This window comes from Miscanthus floridulus, chromosome 2, assembly GCF_019320115.1.
Source record: "Miscanthus floridulus cultivar M001 chromosome 2, ASM1932011v1, whole genome shotgun sequence".
Taxonomy (NCBI): domain Eukaryota; kingdom Viridiplantae; phylum Streptophyta; class Magnoliopsida; order Poales; family Poaceae; genus Miscanthus; species Miscanthus floridulus.
Window position 1 is genome coordinate 117,332,865 of NC_089581.1, and position 25,226 is coordinate 117,358,090.

Genomic DNA, 25,226 nt, shown 5'->3' on the forward strand with positions numbered 1-25,226 from the left:
ACAACCGGTATGCGACGTCGCCAATGCGCTCGGTCACCTGGAACGGGCCGGCGAACCGCGGGCTGAGCTTGCCCCGTGGCCCCGGCAGCAGCGACTGCGCCGGTCGATGAAGGATGCGGAGCCACACCCAATCACCCACCGCAAACTCCAAGGACCGATGGTGGTCGTCGTAGTAGCGCTTGGCATACTCTTGGGCTTGGAGAAGGCGTTCGCGCACCTCAGCCAGGAAGGTGTCTCGATCCTGGAGAAGCACGTCGACGGTGTCGGTGCGTGTTGTGCCTGCAGTATAGGGAATTAAGGCAGGCGGAGGCCGGCCATAAACAACCTGAAATGGCGACGTTCGCAAGGCAGTGTGGTAGGACGTGTTGTAGCAGTACTCTGCCCAGGGTAGCCATTCCAACCAAGCTCGGGGACAGTCGCCGGTGATGCAGCGCAAATACATGGCAATGGTCTTGTTGACTGCTTCGGACTGGCCATCAGTTTGCGGGTGGAACGCCGTACTGAGGCGGAGCTTGACCCCTGCCAACTTGAATAGATCCCGCCACACATTGCCCGTGAACACGGGGTCCCTGTCGCTGACAATGGAGTTGGGGAACCCATGCAGGCGAACGATGGCCTCGAAGAATGCCTTGGCGACCGAAGCCGCGGTGTACGGATGACTGAGCGCGATGAAGTGCACATGCTTGGAGAAGCAATCGACCACCGTTAAGATGATGCTCTTGCCATTAACACGCGGCAGTCCTTCGATGAAGTTGAGCGAGATATCGGACCACACTTGTGATGGCACCTCCAGGGGCTGCAGCAGCCCCGCCCGCCGAAGGGAGTCCACCTTGTTCTTCTGGCAGACGGCGCAGGCGTGCACGAAGTCGCGCACCTATGCACGATCGCCCTCGACGTAGAACTGGGCACGTAGGTAGTGGAGGGTCTTCTGAACGCCCTCATGCCCAACCGAGTGGGCAAGCTCCAGCACTGTGGGCAGCAGTGCCAACTGCACCGACACAAAGACGCGGGTGCCGGGAGGATGAGGCCGTCCACAACGCGCCAAGGGGCGCCGTGGTCCGCGACTATCGAGTCCTGCAGCGCGCGCAGGGCTGTGTCCTCCTCGAGCTCGCAGCGGAGGTTGTCGAAGAGGTCGAAGGATGGTCCGGACAGGGCGTGAAGATGATCAGCAGCCTCGTCACGTCGGGACAACGCGTCGGCCACCACGTTCAGGCACCCCGGCCGAAATTCGGCGGCGAAGTCATAGCCGAACAGCTTGGAAACCCACTGGTGTTGAGGCAGGGTGGAGAGGCGCTGGTCCAGGAGGAACTTGAGCGCATAGTGATATGTGCGCACGACGAAGCGACGCCCCCAAAGATATGGCCTCCAGTGCCGAACAGCTTGTACCAATCCAATGAGTTCCCACTCATATGTAGCGAGCTTCATGTGCCTTTGCGAGAACGGCCTGCTGAAGAATGCTATAGCGCCCGTGCCCTGATGCAGCATAGCGCCGAAACCCGATCCAAACACATCGCAATCCACTGTGAAGGGTAACTCGAAGTCTGGCAATTGGAGAACCGGAGCCGCAGCCAGCGCTTGTTTCAACGCCGTGAACGCCTCTGCTGCCGCCTCAGACCACAGAAAAGCGTCCTTGCGCAGGAGCTGCGTGAGAGGCGCAGCGATGGCGCCAAAATCCTTGATGAAGCGGCGGTAGTAGCCCGCCAAGCCGAGGAAGCCACGGAGACCCCGCGCTGAGCGCGACTGAGGCCACGACATCACTGCCTCCACCTTGGATTGGTCCATGGCCACCCCACCAGCAGAAATGATGTGGCCCAGGTACGCGACGGAGGCCGCGGCGAACGAACACTTGCTGTGCTTGATGCGCAACTGCTGTTCCCGCAACTCTGTGAGAACAGCCTTGACATGCTGGAGGTGCGACGTCCACGAAGGGCTGTAGATTAGAATGTCATCGAAGAAAACCAATACGAACTTACGAAGGTACGGCCGAAGGACCGTGTTCATGAGGCTCTGGAATGTCGCCGGCGCGTTGGTCAGGCCGAACGGCATGACCAAAAACTCGAAGTGCACATGATGTGTGCAGAAGGCCGTCTTCTCAATGTCATCAGCATGCATCCGGACTTGATGGTAGCCCGAACGGAGATCCAATTTGGTGAAAAATTTGGCGCCTTTGAGTGTATTCAGGAGCTCCTCTACCACTGGAATGGGGAATTTGTCCTTAACTATGCAGTCGTTGAGGGCACGATAATCCACACAAAAGCGCCAGGAGGAGTCCGGCTTCTTGACCAGCAGCACCGGCGCTGAAAAAGGTGACGTACTTGGCCGGATTATGCCCTGGGACAGCATAGCCGCACACTATGACTCGAGCTCTTCTTTCTGGAGCTATGGGTATCTGTAGGGGCGGACTACTACCGGTGCCGTGTTGGGTTGCAGGTGTATGCGGTGATCACATGAGCAGACCGGTGGCAAGCCCTAGGGCTCAGCGAAGAGGTCCTCGAAAGACTGCAGTAAGCGCTCCATCAGAGCCGACCCATCTTGGCGAAGTGCATGGAGGCGCTGAGTTGATTGTACATCATGTCGTGTCAAGCCGATGCCGTGCTAGAACACACGGCGGCCATCGCGTGAGAATGCCATACACAAATCATCGAAGTCCTAGAGGATGGGCCCCAACTTCCTTAGAAAACTGACGCCGAGGACCATGTCGTAGCCGTCAATCGGGATCGAGTAGCAGTCGATGGAGAAGTGTTCGTCGGCAATGCGAATGGCGACGTCCTTCGGAAGGCCACGATAGGTCACGCGGTCACCGTTGGCGACGATGACCCCAGTGCCCGGGCAGGAATGGAACTGAAGGCCAACGCGTCGGGTGACGTCGCCGCGCACAAAATTATGCGTGGACCTCGAATCCAAGAGCGCAACAAACTGATCATTGCCAATCTGGATGTAGAGCTGCATGGTGTCCTCAGTCCGAATGCCAGTGATGGCGTTGAGCGAGATCATGGGGGCATCGGGGTTGAAGGGCGGCTGGTTCGCTGCTGCAGGTGCCGCCGGCTCCTCATCGGCATCATCTGGTTCCTCGACAATGTAGTCTGATGCCTCCAGATAAAAGAGTCGGGCGCACTTGTGGCCGCAGACGTACTACTCATCGCAGTTGTAACAGAGCCCCTATTTACGGCGTTCAGCCATCTCCTCAGGTGACAGCCACTTGAATGGCCTTGTAGTGACTGCTAGCGCGGATGAAGCTGACGTTGAACCCCCCTGGGAACCCGCCGACGCGGTAAGTGCTGGTGCAGTCCCCGCATTACGGCGAGGCGGGCGGGCCGACGGCGCTGGCAGGGCGAGCGGTGTAGGCGTATTCCGTCGCTCGTACGCGCGTGCCAGCCGCATGGCCCACTGGAGATCTTGCGGGTCGTGTAGCTCGACGTCGACGCGGATGTGGTCCGAAAGGCCCTCGGTGAACAGTTGAGCTTGCTGGTACGGCGAGAGGCGACCGACGTGCGCCATACGCGTCTGAAATGCATCCAGGTACGCATCAACCGATGATGTGAATGGTAGGCGTGCCAGGTCCGCCAAGTGATTGGTACTGAGCGGGGGTCCGAAGCGTTGATGGCACAGTCTCTTGAACTCTTCCCATTCAGGCCGGCCGGCGTCGCGTTCCAGAATTGTGTACCACATCTGGGCTGTGCCGGTGAGGTGGTAGGACGCGAGCCAGACCCAATCCGCGTGACGAGTCTGCTGGCCATGGAAAAACTGCTCACACTTGAGCAGCCAGCCGAGCGGATCCTCCTTGCCTTCGTAGGTGGGGAAAGACAGCTTATGGTAACGGGGAACAGCAGGGCCCTCCGGCTCCGGCGGTAGATGAGGCAGTGGCGGCAGCGTGTGCATCGCGGCCGAAGGTGGCGGCGCAGCGACCCCTGCTCCTTGCATGATGGACGACAGGGAAGGCACGGGCGACGGCGAGTGTGGAAAAGGAATCTGTGTGATGGGAACACCCGTAGATGGCGGCTGCGGTGGCAGAGACAGGGCACCGGCGATGGTGACTCCCGTGGTCGGCCCTGGTGGTGCGGAGAACGGGAACTCCAAGCTGGCCGGGCTCGACGCAGGCAGCGCCGGAATGCCGCCGTAGCCCGACAGCCCGTACTGGAAGAACGGTTGCCCCGAAGATGAGGGCTGTCGCTCCACCACAGCGAGACGCAAGGAGATGTCCCCCATCTGGCGTTGCATCGCGTAGATGGCCGTCGTCAAGGCGTTGAATGCCTCGGTGGGAGATGCTGGGGTCTCGGATGGTGTGGACTGAGCAGCGACACGGTGGTGGCAACAATTGGCACGGAGGTGGTGAACACAGGGAATGCGGAGGTGGTGGAGGCGGCGGTGGCAGCGGCGGTGGTTGGAGCGATGGCGGCGGCGGACGACCCAGGACCAGACATGGCTGATACCAGGTTGTTGGAGCTTAGGGACCTGAGGGAGTAGGAGTGGGCGATGAGAGGCCTGGGCTTGAAACCCCGGCGACGAACTGACGGCGCCGTGCTCGGCACCTGGCTGGAAGCTCGGCGACAACAAGAGACCGTGAACAGTAATGCCCGAGAGCCCAGGGTGAGATAAACTCAATCTCAGGCTTTCCTTTATTCCTCTGGATTGTTTGACACTTATACCAACTCAATAACAAACCTCTCCTAAATCTAAGGGCTAACAAACTTGACTTAACAAACTCCAACTAAAATAGCTCTCCTCCTAACTAATCTCCTACTGAACCGGCTAGAGCCCAGCCTGGCTCCCACGCCTGGCCCTGGTTGCCGCACCTCTGGTGCAAGCCCCCCACTCAACTACCTTAGCCACTCGTCTTGTTTCGACGGTGGTATACCTTTCCCACCATAACAGATCAAAACAAGGTAGGTCATACATACTATACTGTGAGAACTTCACCTGTATATCTTGTTGAACAGTCTTGTTATTGACATTTTCCCTTGTGTACGTCTTGTAGCGGTCAATTGTTTTCTGGAGGCTGCAGAATGAAGCAAACAGTAAGAAAATAATAATATTTCTTAAAAAAAAAGTTAAGCATAACATTAGTTGATCGCACTGACATTATTCATCAACTAGGCCCTGTTCGCTTAAACCAACATAAGCATCAGCATAAGCCAAATTTTAGTGAAACGAACAGGGCCACCTTTCTGGCCAGAATTAGAAAAAAAAGGTACTTAATTGACATAGTAGATACAAGGAAACTTAAAAAAGAACAAAAACCAAAATACGTGAGAATATGAGCCTTGGCTCAACTCTACTAAAACTATGTACTTACATGCGAAAATGAAGCAAATATTATTGTATCTGCGCATACTGGAGCTAAGCTGACAAGGAGAAAATAGTGTGGTAGCAATTTGGTTGAAGTTTAAGAAGAAATTGTGCATGCTTTGAATAGGTTCTCAAAATTCACATCAAATTTATTTTTTGAAGCTGGTCATAAACTGAAATTAAAATAATATTGGGTCATTTCAGATGAAAAAACAAGAATACAATTAATGCTGTACACAAAAGAATGACCATTTGTTTTGTTGCACATCTACCCAAAGTCCCAAACGCAGCTGATATGCAGTACTACAGTCTGGAGATGATAATAGCATTGTGCTAAAAAGATGCAGCTGATGCATGATCGAGATATGGCTGAGTTTCCTAGTTGGAGTTAGAGTAGGATCAGTAATAAGGAGCTCTTGTTAGAAAGATTATTGACTGGAAAATATTTCTAATGAATCCAAATTGGTAACGCCACAGGTGATTAGAAACATACAATAGTAAAGGGTATGATGGCTCATAAAGCTGATCAAAGAATCCTTATATTCAAGAATAAGCAAAGATAACCTTGGTGATTTTGAGAGGAAGTAAAACTTCTTTAACCAGTTTTCCAGGGGCTAGATGTGAGATGAAGAGTATCAAAAGGTTGCTATTCTAATCAAGGGATAACCGTTGCTTCATGTATAGTCCACATGACCTTGAAAAAAAATGTATAGTCCACATGCATCCTCCTAAACCAATACTGTTAGGATACCAATCCTATCATCTAGTCTCATGTTCTCATCACTTCAGTGGAACTATTGCAATCACAGTGTAACATTGGATGTTAATTAGGAAGAAATGTGTAAATGCAACAGCGATCCAACCAAAAGAGAATTCACAAGAAAAATGCAAAAACTTTATGATCTGTAGTTTTTGGTATTATTGATCTGCATCTTTAAAAGAAGGTTGGTGATGTAAGTCTTTCCGTAGGGAAGGAAGCAACATTGGCCTTAATTCGTGGTGATTCAAGAATCGGAAAACCATCTTGTATATAAATGTAATTGTGCTTATAAATCCCATAAGCCACTCCATTGACTAAGGATCTATCTCCATATTTGTATGACCCACAAAAGAGAAATCATTAAATAAAATCTATAGAGATTTCTATAATGTGCACTACAATTCAATCAATAGTTAGAACAGACAACTCAATAAAAAATTCAAAGAGGCTGTTTACAGTTTATAACTAATGAAGAGAGCAATCACTGTTAGATAGGACAACATTTAGGGTGACTCTATTGCACAAGGACGTGGTTGGCATTTTCAAGTTTAGGCATTATACTTATATTAAGTATTCGTTTCAAGGAGTCACAAAATGAAATGAGGGCAATGGCCCATGTTGGTCCTAACTAACCTTCACCTTTGTCCATATATGCTAAGGTAAAAAATAAAACAATTATCTTCATTTCCCCTTAAATAGTGAAGTTCATTTTAAAGGAACAAATGCGGCAATCCTTTTGATCCGTGATATAACTAAGTCAATCTACCGTTCTCCCAAGTGCACCAATTATATATCCATGATAACTCTAATACACATTTTTTTTCTTCATTCTTGCAAGTCTACCCCTAGTTAACGTACTGCACACTAGTAAATACCCCAGATGATGTCCTACAATATTCTAATAGTCTAAATTGGATATGAAAACTCATAGGATAATTTTTGCCATGGTTAGTCGGAGTTTCAAACACGGAGTGCCGAAAGCTTTAAGTTGGTTGGATGGACTAAACATATTCAATTTGTATACAGGACTTACAGGTGCAATACATTAGACGATAACGGGGTGATCCGGAAGAGTGACTGCTAAAACATGAAAATAAGAACATTTTGTATTATCTGTTTACTCATATGTGCCAATCTACTCATCTACTCTGTGATCAAGAGGAATTGATAAACCACTTGCTTTGTGCTTGCCCCTTCTCACGGGAATTTTGGTTTATTTTGCTACGAAGGCTCGGCTTGCAGGCTCTAACCCCACGGACTAATGATGACTGTTTTGACAATTGGTGATTGAGGGCAGAATCAAATCAGACCCGAAGAGGACTCAACTCTATTATAATCCTGAGAGCTTTGGCAATTTGGAGAATCTTACAATTGGTGTCTTTGATATGGCATCTCCAAATTTAGCTAGTGCATCATCGCTCACTAAAGAGGAACTAATGGACTGGAGTTTGGCCGAGGCTAAAGGAATTTCTCACCTCCTTGCCTTTGTGCTGAATGGGGAACAATAGCAGGCTTAAGCTTGGTTGAGTCATCTTCTTAATACAAAGACATGTTGCTCTCTGCGTACCCAGTGCAGAGAGCTCCCGCTCTGTGCGGGGTCTGAGGAAGGGTGTCAGTGGAAAGCTTTACCCTCGCCTGTGCAATGCAAGAAGACCGCGACTCGACATGTTGCTCTACATTTTCAGAAAAAAAATCTTGGATACGTATACTTTGAATATGGGTACTACTCAATACCTTATCGCATTTGTTTTTCTCGAACTCAGATCAGACATATATGCTATTGGATATTCACTATTGCATCTCATATTTGTTTAACAAAACCTTTGGGCAGTTGGACAATTGGGAATTATCAATCAAATTTTCATCCCCATTTGACAGCGGTCCTTGAGTTTGCTATTGTGTGTTTCACAAAGTCTTCAATTTATTATTTATCTAAAAATATCACAACTACTTCAATTTATTTTGAAATATTGTTTACTCATAGTTGATTTGCATTTAATTAGTTTTAAAATCCTCAATTTGAATGAGCTTCCTTACAAAATAAGTGTAAGCTCACCTAGAGATTGCAAACCTGGACCCCAGCTTGTGTGGGAGCTTTACCACTGTGTTCACCCCTTTTCTTTATATTCCAATCATATTTTGGTTTCCCTTTTTTGCTTATTTTACTTACAAATTTTACTTCCAACCAACCTTCCTTTCTGCTGATTCTAATCTGAACTATTGTATTAGAAACCTGAGTAGTTTAAACGAGAAAGATGACCTCATATTTCTAGTTGTACATTGTGACCTGAAGGGAAACTATGCTCCACTTTGCATCGTCTTTAGCCGCCAATATCAGACAACAAAACCTCCAAAATTCCTTTCCCTGTAGCTATGTGCTGAGAGAACAAAAAGAGAGAAATAACAGTTGTAGCTAGATAAAGACGGGGTATTGAGTTAGAACACTAGAATGGGGTCAATTTTTTTTGGAATAAGCAACTTGATAGGCAATAGCAAAAGAATTAATGATTCTGAATTTTAGTGATATTGAAATGAACAAAATAAAATTCAGCGGCAGTTTCCAAAGAGCCCATGTTTATTTGATGATTGTAGCCAAGATTTTCCCTAAGTACAAATAATTTGTGGGCCAACTTTGTGTACATTAATAATGTAGGCAGTAGTAAGACCTGAGACATCTCAATTATCATGGCAGGTACATTTCCAGCAGAAATTATTGCTTCAGTATGATTAGTACCCTAACATGGGACTAAAGCTGGACGGAAAACTCGAAGCTCGTTAGCTCGCTCGGCTCGGCTTGACTCGGCTCGTTAGGATAATGAGCCAAGCCGAGCCTAGGTTTTAGCTCGTTAGTATAACGAGCCGAGCCGAGCTAGCTCGCAAGCTACTCGCGAGCTCAACGAGCTGTGTTTCCAAGAAAGGAAGTCTGCAGGCCGCATTGCCACAGTCCACAGCCCATGGCCCATGCGCACATGACAGAACAAAACCCTAAGCCTCCTCAGGGGCTCACCGCTCATGCACAGCCGCTTGGCCGCCGCAAGCTCGCGACTGCAGCAGGGCCAGCACGCGACCGCGGCGACGACGGGGCGAGCGAGACGCCCGACGCCGCAACCGCAAGTCAGGCGGCCGCGACCAGCGCCTCTCCGTCTGCGAGCAGGTCTGGTTCTGGTCCTCACTCGGTCACTCCTCTCTCCTTTTTCCTCTAGATCTTCCTTTGCCGATTGCCGAACTGCTACTGACCTGCTGACTGCTGTGCTCCAGGCCCTCAGCCGCGGCCATGGAGGGCGAGAATAGTGCATCGCCGTGTCCTCTAAGTTTGGAGTCAAGGAGTAAGCTTTGTGGACGACGAACTAGCACTCGGTCTTCATCAAATCCCACTCTGTCCATGGACGTGGTGGTATGTTATCTAGTTTCCAAATACTAGTTCGTACAGTACAGACTTGAAAGTTGAATTTGCTTGATTCATTGATTGGTCCATAGTTATAGGAATCATTGATATCTAGATTATTTAATTATTGCTATCCAGATAATGAATTTATCTCCAAAAATGAAGAATGTCATACTTTATTTTTAATGCAATAGTAATGATTTAGCTATACATTAATACATGTATGTTTCTTTGTGCAGCCATTGGAGAGTTTTAGAAGATGAGGAGGACGATGATAACAGCTTCGACCATAGGGATGATATGTCTGAAAGCCTACCTACAGTTGATGGTGGAAGTGGAAGCCAGAGGGGTGATGAGGTTGATGATGGCACATCAAAGGCTAAGAAGGCAAAGACAGGAGGGAAAAAAGCTGGTGTTACATTGTCTCCCAAGTGCAAGATAGCAAGAGGCAAAAGGGCTAATTGCTGGAAACATTTTAAGGTTGTCAATGTCCCATCCAAGAAGGAGAGGGGTGTCATGGAGACAAAGGCAAAGTGTAAGTTCTGCTATAGGAGTTATGTGTACCATCCAGGTGATGCTACAACAACTCTGAACTGGCACCTGGGTAATTGCACACAATATCAGAACAAGTTGGCAAAGGCTAAAGCTCAAGGTACACTAAACTTTGGTCCAGATGATGGCAATTCTCTTGTTGTTAATCCTACTGAATATGATCATGAGCACACTAGAGAATTGATTGCCAAGATGATAATTGCTCATGAGTATTCATTTAGGATGGTAGAGCATAAATGGTTTAATATCTTGATGAAATGGATGAATGGTAACTATGAATTTATTGGTAGGAAGTATATAAAAAATGAATGCATAAGGGTTTATGAATCTGAAAAAAAAAACAACTCAAGAGGAGTCTGAAAGAGGCAGAATCAATAAGTTTAACCACTGATTTATGGACGTCTAATCAAAACCTTCAGTACATGTGTTTGGTGGCACATTATATAGATGAGAATTGGGTTTTGCAATGCCGTGTCTTGAACTTTATCGAGGTGGATCCACCCCACACTGGTATTGTCATAGCTCAGGCTGTTTTTGAGTGTATGGTAGAATGGAAAATAGAAGACAAGGTCACAACAATAACTCTTGATAATGCTACAAACAATGATACGGCTGTTACAAATTTGAAGGCAAAGCTTCTTGCTAGAAAGAATTCAGTATTTGATCCTAATTACTTTCATATTTGTTGTGCTGCTCACATAGTCAATTTGGTTGTTAATGATGGCCTCCAACCAATAGATAATTTGATAACTTGCTTGAGGAACACAGTGAAATACTTTAAGAGGTCTCCATCTCACATGTATAAGTTTGTGGAAGTATGCAACAATTATTCTGTCAAAGTAGGAAGAGGTTTAGCTTTGGATGTTAAAACAAGGTGGAATTCAACTTATAAAATGCTAGATGCGTGCATTGCCTATAAGGATGCATTTGGTTATTACAAAGACGTAGACACCAGCTATGTTTGGAAACCTTTAGATTCAGATTGGGTATTGTTTGGAAAAATTAGGCCAATATTAGGAACAATGGCAGAGGCCACTACTGCATTTTCTGGGTCACTCTATCCAACTGCCAATTGTTTCTATCCTTACATAGTGAAAGTTAAGAGAGCATTGATAGGAGCGCAGCAATCTAGAGATACATATTTGATGAGTATGGCTACTGCTATGTTGGAGAAATTTGATAAATATTGGGAGGAGAAGAACAATGTTATGGTTATTGCTACAATTCTTGACCCTAGGTTCAAGATGAGGTACATTAAATGGTGTTTTGCACAGATTTTTGACCCAGTTAGGTGTGAAATTGAGATTAATGACATCAACCAAGAGTTGGAAAGGCTCTATAACAAGTATGAGATATTAAATCGACAAAAGATGGGTGACAATGGCACGAACAGGCAATCAACCTTAGCTTCACTTGATACAACCAGCTCAATGGCTTCTATTGCAAGTGATTTCCAGTCATTTTTGCAATCTAGTGTTACAGAAAGTTCAAAATCTGAGCTGCTAATTTATCTAGATGAACCAAATGAGCCCATAGATAACAAGCATTTCAACTTACTCAGATATTGGAATGTGAACTGTCATAGATTTCCAGTTGTGTCTAGCTTGGCAAAGAGGTTCTTGGTTGTTCCAGTGAGCAGTGTATCATCAGAGTGCACCTTCAGTAATGCAGGTTGAGTTCTTGATGACTACAGAAGCTCTTTAAAGCCAGCCACAGTTCAGGCATTAGTGTGTGCATCTAGCTGGATAAGGGGCACTTATGATGACAACAATCATCCTCTCGTGGTATGGATTCATATATATAAGTATATACCTTGTTCTCTCTGTTCAACTTTGTTTGTCTTGTGACATGCTAATATTTTTTCTATTTTTAGGTTGGAGATGATGAGGATGATGTCGAGTCTATTGAATTCCCAAAATGCATGGTGTCCAGCAATTAGTGTCTAGTGGGGTACATGTGCTCAGTTTGTGCATTCTTTTTTTTTTCTTGTTGCTTATCATCTTGTTAACACAGTGTTGTTTGTTGTACTGTTATTGACCTATAGGAAAGGGGGAAGGACTGAACGAGGGACATTTTGCCATGGAGAAGTCTTAACTGACTATGCCTTTTGTGTGTTTGCATGGAAATACAGAATGATGGAACTTCAACAATGTGTCATTCTGCTATGTTAACTTATGTTATGTACTTATGTTTATGCGCCCTTCCTATCTAGCTGATGTCGTACTTTGCAATTTGCATGGATGAATATGTGATGGAGACATGGACAATGGACCTAATTTGTACTCTATTGCATGTGTATGCATATGATGCTTGCTGCTAGCATGTATGATGGATAAATATGTGGTGTATCATGTATGACTCATTGAAATATATGGTATCATGTATGACTCATTGAAATGTATGGTAGTCTTCATTTTAGCCTACCCCAACTTGTTTGGGACTTAAAGGCTTTGTTGTTGTTGTTGTTGTTTGTCCCTGGCTCACGAGCCAAACGAGCTAGCTCGAGCTTTTTCCCGAGCCGGGCCGAGCTAGTTTTTTAGCTCGTTAGGTATAACGAGCCGAACTGAGCCAGCTCGTTATCCTACCGAGCCAGACCGAGCCGAGCCAGCTCGATATCCAGCTTTACGTGGGACGACACGATTTTGATACTCAGTGGCAAAATTACATTCAGTGTTTGCTGAAGAAGAATAAATCATTTCAATGTGACAACTTGCAGAGACCAGATGCAAGTATAATTATTAGATAGAAACTTGTACACGTGCCATTGCATGTATCTTACTTTTGGTAATTAATTATGATGTCAATGTGATTTTGTTTTCAAGAAAATCAAGTATCTGCATTTATGATATACTCAGATTTACCATGCATACGTCTAAAAAAGATTTACCATGTATAGAACAACATTTGGATGCATCCATTAGCAAAGAAATTTCTTCTATTATATATACCACTGGATATTCATGATGTTGTATAGATGGAAAATGACATAAACTGTGTTTTGCTAATTGGTATTATGAACTTTGTTGCGCTCATCTGAACTCCTCCCTTCAGCCCTAAATCATGTATGCATTATGAGCTGGCAAGGTGGCCCGCACAAGTAACGTGCCTAGCGAGCTTTTTTCAGTTCTAACATTTAGGATCATTTTCACTTGATCTTTTTTTTTGCAAATAGTTATGTATGTTTGATTCATTGTAATTATCCTCTTTATATGCATCCCACTGCCTCTATGGGCATGAACATCATGTAGTTTCTATAACATTTGAGGTTTTTTACTTCAAAGTATCTTTTGTAAATAGTTCTGTATGAAGTTTGATTGATTGTTAACCAAGTCAAACAATTCCTTCACTTAAAGCTATTGTTGTATCCCTTTTCTCTTGTCATATCCCTTGTATTTCTATTGAGGTCAAATCAAGATAGGCTTTAGAATCCTCTTAATGAGCTCAATTTCTTGGTCAACTCTTCTCCAAACTAACAGAAATTGTTCGGTTCATAACCATGCTGCTTACGTCTTATAAATTTAAATTCTAGATCATCCTGTGCAATGTATTGTGTATCTATACTTGCTTCTTTTCTCTAAAAATGTCATCAAATTCATAAACATGTTCACTACCCCAGATCTTGACATCACTGCCGGTTCATAAATCCCCTTCACTGCCGGATTTTAAACCAACAGTGACATACCGGCAGTGATGTGGGATTGACATCACTGCTGGTTCTTATGAACCGACAGTGATGTGATTTTCAGGAAATCCAAAAAACAGGCTGAAAAAATAAAATAAAAAATTAATTCTAGGAGAGGTCCCATTGGACAGGCACACGGTCGCATGTCGCAAGTCACAAGTTGTAACACCCTCGATGTTACACCCTAAATCATTTACTAAAACATGTCATTAGCATCATGTTTATGTGTTAATGCATGTGATAGAATGTGTAGATAAATTTCTTGTAACTTAAAATGATCAATAAAAATGTTAAACGAAAGTTGATTCAATATGTTCATGTATATCAAGTAGGGTTTAAAACTAACTTTTATTGAACAAAAATGCTATAGACCATATATGTGATACTTAAGTAAAGTTTGAAATACAAACTCTGTAGATGACAGTGAAATACTTGCTGTTGAAAAATGATATTGCTAGCTAATATTTCTACTAGCGTCGAAATCACAAATTGAAATCAAATTCGGCTCAAAACTTAGAAAATTTCCAAGTCTATCAACAGTTAGACATTGCTATGTTTAGCAAATTATTTTAAGAGATTAGGTTAAGGGGTGGTGTAGTGTTATAGCTCAATTTGGTAGTCTCATGTGCCATCTTGAGCATAGTGAATATGATTTGGCTCATGGGGCAACCATTTAGTCGTTTTGGGCGCGTTAAAATTCGTGTGCATCACCGTCTTGGGATGGTCGGTGCTGTGCACGCGGTCACCGCGCGGCCACCCCGCGCCGCGCACATGGCCGCGTCCCGCGCGGTCATTCCGTGCCACCACGCTTGGCCGGTCGGGCCGCCTGGGCTTGGCTGAGGTCGTCCGCAGCGAGTCGCTGGCCCCATGCCTTGCTGCCCAGCCTCACGTTGCCACCATTGGTGCCGCCATGGCCGCGCTGCGCTGCTATCGCCTCGCCGCACTGCCGACCAGCCTCGCGCTGCGACGCTACCTTTGCCGTCGCATCGTCATCGCGTCCACGCCTGTCCACTGTAACCCTTGCATCGCTGCCGGCCGAGTTCAAGGATGCCACTACTGCGCGCACGTGGCCGAGCCACTGTTGCCTTGTCATTTAAGACACTGCGGCCACACGGGCCACGCCGGTCGAACGCGCGCAAGCCTTGTCCGTAGGGCCTGCGCGTGGGTGTCCTAATCGCGCCGCTCGCGTCCCACCAAGGCGAGGACGAGCCCAACCCACCTGCCGCGCCCCATCTCTCTCTTTCTCCCTCTGCTGCCGCCGTCGAGCCGCGCCATTAAATTTGTTAGGGAGAGATCACCTCAAGTCGATTTGTCGCGTTGTTGGCTCCGACATCAAGCTGTCTAGCTACCTGTCCCCACCCCGCCTTGAATGGCGCCCGGTCGAGCTCCAATTTTGGAGTTTCCCCGCCGCCGTGCCGATAAGGCCATGTCTGGCCGCGGGTTTAGGCAGCTCTCCCATCGTCCCTTCCGAGCCAATTCACCTGCACCACTAGCATCGCCTTAACTCCCTCTCCACCTTGCGCGCCTTAGTCGAACCACTACCGCCTACCCTTCGTCGCTGACGCGACCATGCTGCCGTGGTGCGCCGTCACACGGCTCGACTGCATGTGGCCAGCCTCTCTTCGTCTTCTTCCGCCTCAACTGTCACCTAGGCCTGGTCCATGGTAGCCTCTTGATGCTCACGCGATACCCGATTAGGTCTGTAGCTGCCCTAGCTCACCGGAACAGTGGTGCTACCGTCACGGATGGCCGCGCGCCGCTGCAGCCTTTCCCAACAAGTTCCATCACCCCTCACCGCTACTTAGCGTAGCCACTTGGGTCAGAGATGGTGATCGACCCATTACGTGGGCCCGCGTAGGTCCCAGGTGGCCAGTGTAAGCGCTTTATGCCGCCGCTCGCCGCGCCATAGTGCACTGAGTCGTCGGGGTGTGCGCTGGTGAATTAGGGAAAGTCCAGGGGGTTAAGTGGGGAGTTTTGAGAGAGGGAGAAGTAGTGTTAGTACTTAGTTGTAATTCGGGATAAGTGCGATGTCTATTTTACAAAAACGTCAGTGCACACGGGATTTCCCCGCCGCGGGCCATCTCCGCGTGGGCCGTTGTCGCGTGGGCTACGCAGGAGATTTCATTTTTCTTTTTCTTAAGGAATTAGAAATAGTTTTCTAATTTAATTTTTGAGCTGATCTTTGATAAATCATATAAAATCATGTAGGTGTCCAAAAATTGTAAAACAAATTTTGTTAGGTTCCTAAAATTGTGCTCTATCTGTTAGTATATTTAGTTCATATATATACATGTTGTACCAGGAGCTATTAAATCATTTGAAAATGTTTAATATTGTTAGGAGAATTATTGTAGAAATTTTTGTGATAAATTGATGATAGCTTTAGTCCTGAAATTTTTACGGTAGCTTCATTGTATTATTATGTGCTCACTGTAATTTGTGTAGCTTTAGAATAGACTAAGCATTAGGGTAGTTAAATGTTCTTTGTTTCAATATACATGGAACCATTAGTAGGAATAAAGATATATTCTTCATTTGTAAAGCTAGGTATTTGTTAGTTGAACCCAACACTTTGCTTGGTAAAAATGATAGTTAGCTTAGTACCTTAGTCATTAGAGCTAGCTTAGTAACTTAGTATACGTATTCTTATATTAAGAGTTGTTGTTGCATAAATGTTAAGTGTTGCATCATCGCATGCATATAGAGAACGAGTTGGCAGAGATTGTGACCACCGGCGATCACGAGTTCGAGGAGATCGTCGAGGAGTACGAGGAGATTCTCGTGCAGGAGGAGATCCCGGAGCCGCCACTGACTCAACTGACACCGCGCCTGCCCAAGGCAAGCCCCGGTGCATAACCTCTATTTTATAATTCACCGTATATATATGTGTGGTGCATTTACGTTACAGGAATTTTATGGAAACCACATGCATAGATATACATGTCCTAAGAGTCCTACTAGTACCGGTTCGAGTAGCTGCTATACTTAGGTTTTCGGTAGCATGAGTAACCTGCCGTTACTCACAATAGATGATTATTATAATTACTCCCATAATAAAATGATGAAAGAAAAAATGGAGACAGAGCAAGGATATGGTATGGGTATTGGTGGGTGTAACAGGTTGTGTCCCGCAACCAACGGGGCTTAGCTTGGTTACATTATTTTTCCTATCCGTGTTGATTAAGGACCGTCCGTTACTGTGGATGGTAGTCAGGTCATAGACTTATTATCCTGAGCACATACTTGCTTATGGGAGCGAGAAAACTCATTACGCTCTTGTCATGGATTCCGGCTCTTTTTGGACCGACTGATTGGAGACTGGGAAAGGTGGAAGTCTAAGCACCATACTGAGACCGGGTCTCAAGTGTGTGGGCTTGGAGTCCAAGTTTGGATGGACCCCTATACCCTGTGACAGGAGTCAAATGGGTTGGTCTTATTTGTGCCTGGGGTACAAACGGGGCGTGTGTTTCGAGATACCCAGCTGGGATACATTGGTTCACGAATCGCCGTTTCCGTGAGATGGTACGACTTGGCTATGGTCTAGCACCATAGTAAGAACTGGAAGATGAAAGATGATAAAATGGTTCTGATGGCTCAACCCTGCTTGAAAGTAGAACATGTGCTTACTATAATGGTTAGCTAATGAAGTAATCATGACTGCTAATAAAACTTGACTGTAAGGATGAACTATTACTAATGTTTTTCGCAAACAAAAAGAAAACAACAAACCCATATTGCCTATCATACTCCTTGGAGTCAGGAAACTATGCCCGCTAGTTGGGTAAGTCTTGCGAGTACATTGTGTATTTAGGATTTATTTTACCCCAGTTGCAGGTGCAGCTTGAGGAGTAACTCTTGTATGGAGGATTCTTCTGGTGGGCACAGATGGATCCTTGTATCGTTTCTGCTAGATGCTTATTTTCATTCTGTAGTTTAATTATCGCTGTCTAAACTCTAGTATTGCAATGAATAATTTCTCAGACCTCTTGTTGTACGAAATAGACTAAGTATTGTAAGCTCGTACTCATTATTAGATTCTGGATGTAAAACGTGAATTGTTTTGAGTTCTCCCTTAGAGTGTGCTCGACGAAACTGTCCGTAGCTAACTTTCGAAGTGCTTAGTGTCTAGAGTAAGACGAGCACCTCCGAAAGCGTGTTATTTCGGACAGTTCTGCCCCACAAGTCACGCGATTTTTCACGCGAAAAACGCGCGCTTCGCGCTCTTGTTTCGCATCTTCAGCCCCTGACCACTCCACCTACAAGTTGTTTGTGTCCAAATGAGATTTTCGTCCTAGCCATTTTATGTTCATCTGATTTTAAAATTAGTATTTGGAACCCTAAACGAATTCAAATAAAAAAATTGTCAACTACAATGTTTTATAACTTTTCGAGATATACAACTTTCATTTTGGTAGTTTTTCCATCCGAGGTCGTTTATAAAATTTGAATTTTAAATTTTAGAAATTCAAACATAGTTTTCTATGACAAGATGATTTCAAATCAAAAAGATGTCAACTACAAAGTTTCATAACTTTTTGAGATCTACAACTTTTGTTTTTGCTGTTTGTCCATCCGAGGGCATTTAAAAAATTTCAATTTCAATTTTTTGGAAATTCAAATATAGTTTTCCTTGATAAGATGAAATCAAATCAAAAAGTTGTCAACTACAAAGTTTTATAACTTTTTTGGATCTACAACTTTTATTTTGGTAGTTTCTCCATCCGAGGTTGTTTATAAAATTTGAATTTTAAAATTTAGAAATTTAAACATAGTTTTCCTTGACAAGATAATTTCAACTCAAAAAGTTGTCAACTACAGAGTTTCATAACTTTCCAAGATCTACAACTTTTATTTTTTTCCTTTGATCATTTATTTATCCGACATAGAGAGAGTAATATTGTTCACAAATGTTACATATCCCTCTTATTATAGTTTATGAAACTATAAGAGGGATATATAACATTTATGAACAATGTTACTACCGTTTTATTTGATGAAAAAATGACTAGAATAAAAGTTGTAGATCTTGATAAGTTCTACAACTTCTATGTTCATGATTTTTTCAGCTGAAATTATTTAGTATTCTAAAATAACGTTTGAAGTTACTATTTTTTTTAAATTCAAAATTCAAATAGATAAAACAAAGTCATATGAAAAGATGAATAAAATAATAGCTGTAAGAACACAATAAATTGATAGAGCATGATTTTAGAATTTTTTAGGGAAAAATCATCAAATTTCAAATTAGTATGAGGGAGAAAGACAAGTTATAAATTTTAGCCAAAGATTAAAAAGAGAAATCAGAGTTCTTTAATAATTTCAAATAGTATTTTGAAGTAGTAAATGATTTCAAATGAAAAAGTTGTCAACTACAAAGTTGCATAACTTTTTGAGATCTACAACTTTTGTTTTGGGCGTTTCTCTATTCGAGGTCGTTTAAAAAATTTAAATTTTAAATTTTAGAAATCAAATGTAATTTTCGTTAGATAGATGATTTCAAATAAAAATATTTGAACATCCAAATGTTCTCAAATAAAAAAAAGTTTGAACTACAAAGTTGTAGATCTCGTTGAGTACTACAACTTTGATGTAAAGTTCGTCTTCATCGGACATCATATGACAAACTTATGAAGTTTTCTTGCAGCATCACTGTCGGTTCAAGCCACGAACCAACAGTGATAGTATCAGTGTCAGTTCCTGGCAAAAACCAGCAGTGATGACCCAATATCACTGTCGTTTCTTGGCTCAAATCAACAGAAGACCTGAATATCAGTGTCGCTTGGTCCTATCACTACCGATTTTAGCCAAAAATCGATAGTGATGGGCTATCACTATCGATTTCTTAAAATCTGACAGTGATGGGGCCGACAGTGATGTCCAATTCTGTAGTAGTGGTTGCTTGTGTTTGTTAGAGCCATTACTACCTACCTCAAGCAGTCACTGATCGGCCTTGTCATCGTGCCAACATCCGTTGCCGCCTCAAGCCGTCACAAAGAAACTACCGAAAGCTACCAATATCATGCCTGCAACCCATGTGCCATGCCACTCTACTGCATTGCAATTGGCCATGTTGTGACCATGTATGTTCTCACTTGTAACCAGCTTCTGGTGAAGAAAAAAAGCCAAATGATGTGTATTGTGCTGCTCACACGAGCTTTCTCATGTACGTGCATCTAGAAATAGATGGACCAATTACACATAAGATATCAAAAGTATATATGCTTTCATGATTTCATCATAATCTCGGTTGTTGGTACCTATTCCCTCCCCTAGGTTGCAGCCATAAAAGTCTTCATATTTGAGCCACGCGCATTGGAATCAACACATTCTGATTGTTTTAGTTGATGATGTTAGTGATGCCAAAGCTTTCAAGATAGGAACGTGCATAAAGAGCAAGCCAATGAACTCAGAGCTAAGTTGCGATGACTAAGATTGCAAGGTATAGAGCATGACAGGTGAAGAGAGCGGTGGGGGGATTGAAAGTGCTTTGAAGATTTTTTATGGGTGTGCTAAGGCATTTGTATCCAGTTTGGATAGAACACGTGCATGAATGTAACCCCTACCAAAAACATTGCATCTGGTTTCCTTGAATTTTATTACCACCACAAAAATCGGATTGTAGTATTGAATGAATTATATATTATTATCTCTTTCCATACTTGTTCTATCTATATTGGATTCTTTACATTTTTTTCCTATATCTTTTGATAGATCTAGACCACTACAATCTAGATCTATAGAATCATTGTGATTGCTTTTGGCCTTTGAGAGTAAAAGAGATGACTATTTTGTTTAAAATTTTAGGTCAGTTAGATCTATGACATTATAAATGTCATCGCTCTTCCGAGTTATACCATTTACAATATTGGACCGGTGCTTTTATAATTCTACATCCAACTGAGATCTACCTGCCATATGTTTGGGATGCGATTTGACTCACTCTAGGCTACCATATTTTCGCATGGACAAAAATGCCCCTATTTTGTCCCTCTCCCACTCACTATTGCATGGGCCCCACTCATCAAACTTATCATCTACTCCCTACCACCCTATCTCTCTCGATGTCTCCACATGTAGCACAGCGAGTGCGAGCACTACTACAGGATTCCTTTTAGGTGGTGGCGCCCTTTTTTGAATGGAGGCGGGCACCCTTTTTGCCCGCCTCCATTATCCCTAGCCAGGTCAGCCTCTCGAGCTGCCGCGTCGGTTAATGTTTAATGCAGGCGTTACCTTAACGCGATCGCCCCGGTTAATCATTCAAGCAACCGTCTCCGTTAATGTATTAACGGAGGCAGTCACCGTTGCACAACCGCCTCAAAAAATAATCTATTTTCGGAGGCGGTTGGCTAAAGATGCTCGCCTCCATAAGACAATTTCCGGAGGCGGGCACACTATAATGCCCGCCTCCAAAAAGGTTGAGGCCCAACTGGCCCAGGCCAGCCCAATAACCATCTTCGACTATAAATACAAGGAGACTTAGGGTTTCTCCTCACTTCTCTCTTTCTCATACTGAGCCCCTCCCTCTCCCTCCTCACGAGGCTGACCCAGCGCCGCCCCTCCTCCCTCACTCACACCTCCTTTCTCTCCCTCTCTCAGTGGCGCGGGGGCAACCCCCACCAGCGACTGCGGCGTGCTGGGCACGGGGCGGCGACTGCGGTGTGAGGGTCCGGATCTAGGCGACGACGCGGCCCTGGCTCCCTCCTCCCTCTCCTCCGGCATGGCAGCGGCAGCGGCTCGCGGGCCCGGATCTGGGCGGTGGCATGGCCCCGGCTCCCTCCTCCCTCTCCTTCGGTGCGGCGGGCGGTCCCTTCCTTCCTCTCCAGCGCAATGCGCGGCCCCCTGCCCCCTCGTCCTCCGGGCGACGCGCAGTGGAGGTAGATCAATTCTCCCCATCTCCCCCTTCCTCTCTTCATCTCCCTCACTCATCCCTCTCTCCTCGTTGCAGATCTGTAGCCGGCCGGTCCTTCTCTGGCGACGGCGGGTCCAGATCCGACGACGGCAAGGCCAGATCCGGCCACCACGAGGCCCAGTTCGGTGACGGTGGGTCCACATCCGGCCACGGCGGGGAGCCTCGAGCTAGATGCGACAGCGTGGACACGACGGTGGTGGGCTCGATTGGGCTCGCCTGGGCTTTTTTATTTTTTTAAAACGATTAACGGAGACGGGCACCCTAATACGCTCGCCTCCGTTAATGGATTAACCGAGACGGGCAGGACAACCGCCTCCATTAAATCATGATTTACTGTGACCTTTGATTGCATTGGAACCGCCTCCATTACCATTTTTGCCCGCCTCCATTAAAATTTCTGTAGTAGTGGAGAATGGAACCAACAAGCACGGAGCTAGGGAATGCTCGACCCAGCATCCCCGATGGTGGCCAAGCCCATGTGGCCAACCTCATCTCCCTTTGCCTCCTCCTTGGTGACATCTATGTCGCTAAGACCTCCCCAGTCTCCAAGCTCTTCGCTACAATGTTCTCTTGCATCTCGCTTAGTGGTAGCGGGGTCAGAGCGCTTGAGCTCACCATGTGGTGTGTGCTTGTCATCGTCGTGCAGTGCCTGATGAGCTCGCCGTGCTCTGTGAGTTCAGCCACCTTTGGGAACGCAAGGTCTAGCGGAGGAGTAGCGCAGTGAGGCCAATGTCAGCGGCGGACGCAAGAGGTCAATGCTAGAAAAGGGCAAGGAGGTCTTACAAACCCATCATTTGGGGTGGGAAAAGAGATGAGGTCAAGCATGGCGGCCATAGAGGAGGGGGCTAAAGAAGTAATAAAGATAAAAAGATAGAAATAGGAAGACCATGGGGCACTTTTGCACATGGGCCTAACATCATCGAATACATATAAAGTGGGACGGTTTAGAGAGGTGAAGAATTGTAATGGCACCATTTCAATGTGATCAATAGTAACAGTATAGCTCAAACGTAACATTTATAATGAAATATATTCGATTAACCATAACTATTAACTTACTTACACTAATACACTAATTTTTAGGCGTTTTCCAACATATGAAATTAAAACTACTATTTTTTTGAAATTTGAATTTAGCTATTTAATAATTGAATTTTATATAGACTATTTATTTGGATTTTTTTCTTTCCAATTCGTTTGGAGATCAATTATTAGTTTTGCGCAGTTTTATTCAAATTTTGGCTTCAATGATTGCGTTTTACATGAACTCTTAATTTAGGTACCTTTTGCTTTCCAACTCATATGAAAATCAAATTGCTAATTTTCCTAAATTTATGATTCTAAATTCGCTATTTATTAATTGTATTAGACATCACTAACAAAATGGTGGAGTTCTCCTAGTGTTTTTAACAACAACAAAGCCTTTAAGTCCCAAACAAGTTGGGGTAGACTAGAGTTGAGACCCATCAGAAGCAATCAAGGTTCAGGCACGTAAATAGCTGTCTTCCAAGCACTCCTATCTAAGGCTAACTCTTTGGGTATATTCCATCCTTTCAAGTCTCCTTTTATTGCCTCTACCCAAGTCAATTTCGGTCTTCCTCTGCCTCTCTTCACGTTACTATCCTGACTTAGGATTCCACTACGCACCAGTGCATATCCTTTCAAGTCTCCTAGTGTTTTTAAGTATTAATAAAAACACTACCACTAGTCATAGCATATGGAAATCCTCACTAGGAGGCATTTGGTAGGAAAAGTTTATAATAAATGTTGAATGCCAAAACACTAGGAGAATCTCACGTCACTAGGAGAAGTTACAGTTTCTGGTTGTGGACTCGTTGCTTTAATATATGCTATTAGATCATTTTAAAATCAAACGGTGTAGGCGCTTTTACTTTTAAGTTATGTGGAAATTTCTAAGAACTCTCCATGAATGTGATGGCTTCTTTTAACACTTGTAATTAGATAGTAATAGATATAGTTGTGCTTCTTCGGCCAATCTCAATGGGAGGTTTCATAACACAGTTACCAAGACTGACACATCAGCTTTTGTGTTGATAACTGTGACAATGGGTTCCATCTAGATGAAACTCTATGAAACTTTCTATATCTCTTCATAATTAACCCGCCCACTCAACAAAATTTACTGATGTGTCATAGCATTAAACGAGAATGAAATCCTATTGAGACTCGCCTTATAATAACTTGTAAGCAAAATCAACATGCCGGTCGAGTGCAAGTTTTGGGGGCTGTAATAATGGTTCTTCACCTCATGCTATGGGTTTCGTCAAGCAAAATCCACTTGGCTACAATCTGAAAAACTACAGTGTGACGAGAACAAAACCAAATCTCTGGTAAGGAAAATAGATGCCATTATCACATGCTTCATTCAAGCAAAACTTGGCAGTAGTATGTTTTTTATTTCGAGAGATAATTGGACGTACCTACAACTAAAATATATGGATTATTGTTTTCAAATGTAGGTATCGTCTCAACAAAAGCTCCAAACTGTGATGTAAGATAGCTTGACCTAATGAGTAATCTGGCAACCTACAGGACATACATATGACTCTAGTTCTCTATAGCTTCATAACTCTTACACTTCAGTTAGTGAAATTTTCAGAACAAGATCATTAATAGTCAAGGATAAGGGTTAACTGAATGAGGGCTCAACAAAACGTTACATGGTCTGGAAAAAATTATATTACACGTAACACTTGATGATTTCTGTAATATCTCCTAATCAACCAGTACTGATAAATGAAACCTCATAACCGAGGTGTATCATCTCAAGAACTAACCAAACTAAATCGGATTCACTGCAACCCCAGTAGTAACATGTTCAGAATGCGTATAATACTGTTTATTGTTTGGAGAAAACCATGGTGAATAAAGGGGATGGCTCCAGCACAGTAAAAAAGTCATCTTGGATTGTATGAAAGGGAATACACACCATGTACAGTTTGTGATTGCTAACAATAATTACTCTTATTAGCTAATATAATATTATATCATCAAACAATGGACTATCAAGGCTGAACCAATCCCAAAGGTTTGTGCAGATATGGGCATGGAATGATGTACGGAAAGGAGAATTGGTTGTGTGCGTAAATTTGGTTGGAACATGGAAAAACAATTCATCAGAATATGTTATAGATTATTGATTTAAGCATCTGCCAAGCATATATATTGGATAAAACCGTTAAGATGATAACCAACCAAGACAGTTTGTTCTCATATGTTCATAAGGGTCAGATTTCATATACATATAAAGGCAATAAGAAGTCAAGTCAGTTTAAAACTTTAAACCTAACCTACCCAACGAAAGATTAATTAAGATGGAATACTCACAGTAAAACAGGAGAAACTAATTGAAACTAGAGAAGATAAAGACATTCATGTCACCAGACCTATTTCTCATAAAATCGAAGGTAGAAATCTTGCTGAAACTACAATATCGCATGTACTATATTTCTTAACCTTTGGATGAAACCAATAAACCCAGACCAAAAGCACGCAAACCAATAAACCAAAGAATTTAATATGCTACTACAAACTGTAGCGACCGTCACAGCAAAATGAGGTGAGGCCCAAGCCATCATATACCTCGTCCGGAACTGATGTGATTGGAGAACACAAGCAAGAAAAGTCAATC

The 25,226-nt window shown here is 44.2% G+C and overlaps 1 protein-coding gene and 1 pseudogene across 2 annotated transcripts in view; one reads left to right on the plus strand and one right to left on the minus strand.

Moving 5' to 3' along the window:
- The window catches only part of LOC136528390 (MADS-box transcription factor 56-like), a 29,470-nt gene that overhangs the window by 2,523 nt on the left and 1,721 nt on the right, over nt 1-25,226 (minus strand). For both annotated transcript variants that reach the window (XM_066521357.1, XM_066521350.1), the window contains exon 3: nt 4,918-4,996. In XM_066521357.1, the coding sequence (XP_066377454.1) occupies nt 4,918-4,996 (79 nt within the window). The remainder of the gene's footprint in view (nt 1-4,917; nt 4,997-25,226) is intronic.
- LOC136528383 (zinc finger BED domain-containing protein RICESLEEPER 2-like) lies at nt 9,948-12,076 on the plus strand (annotated as a pseudogene).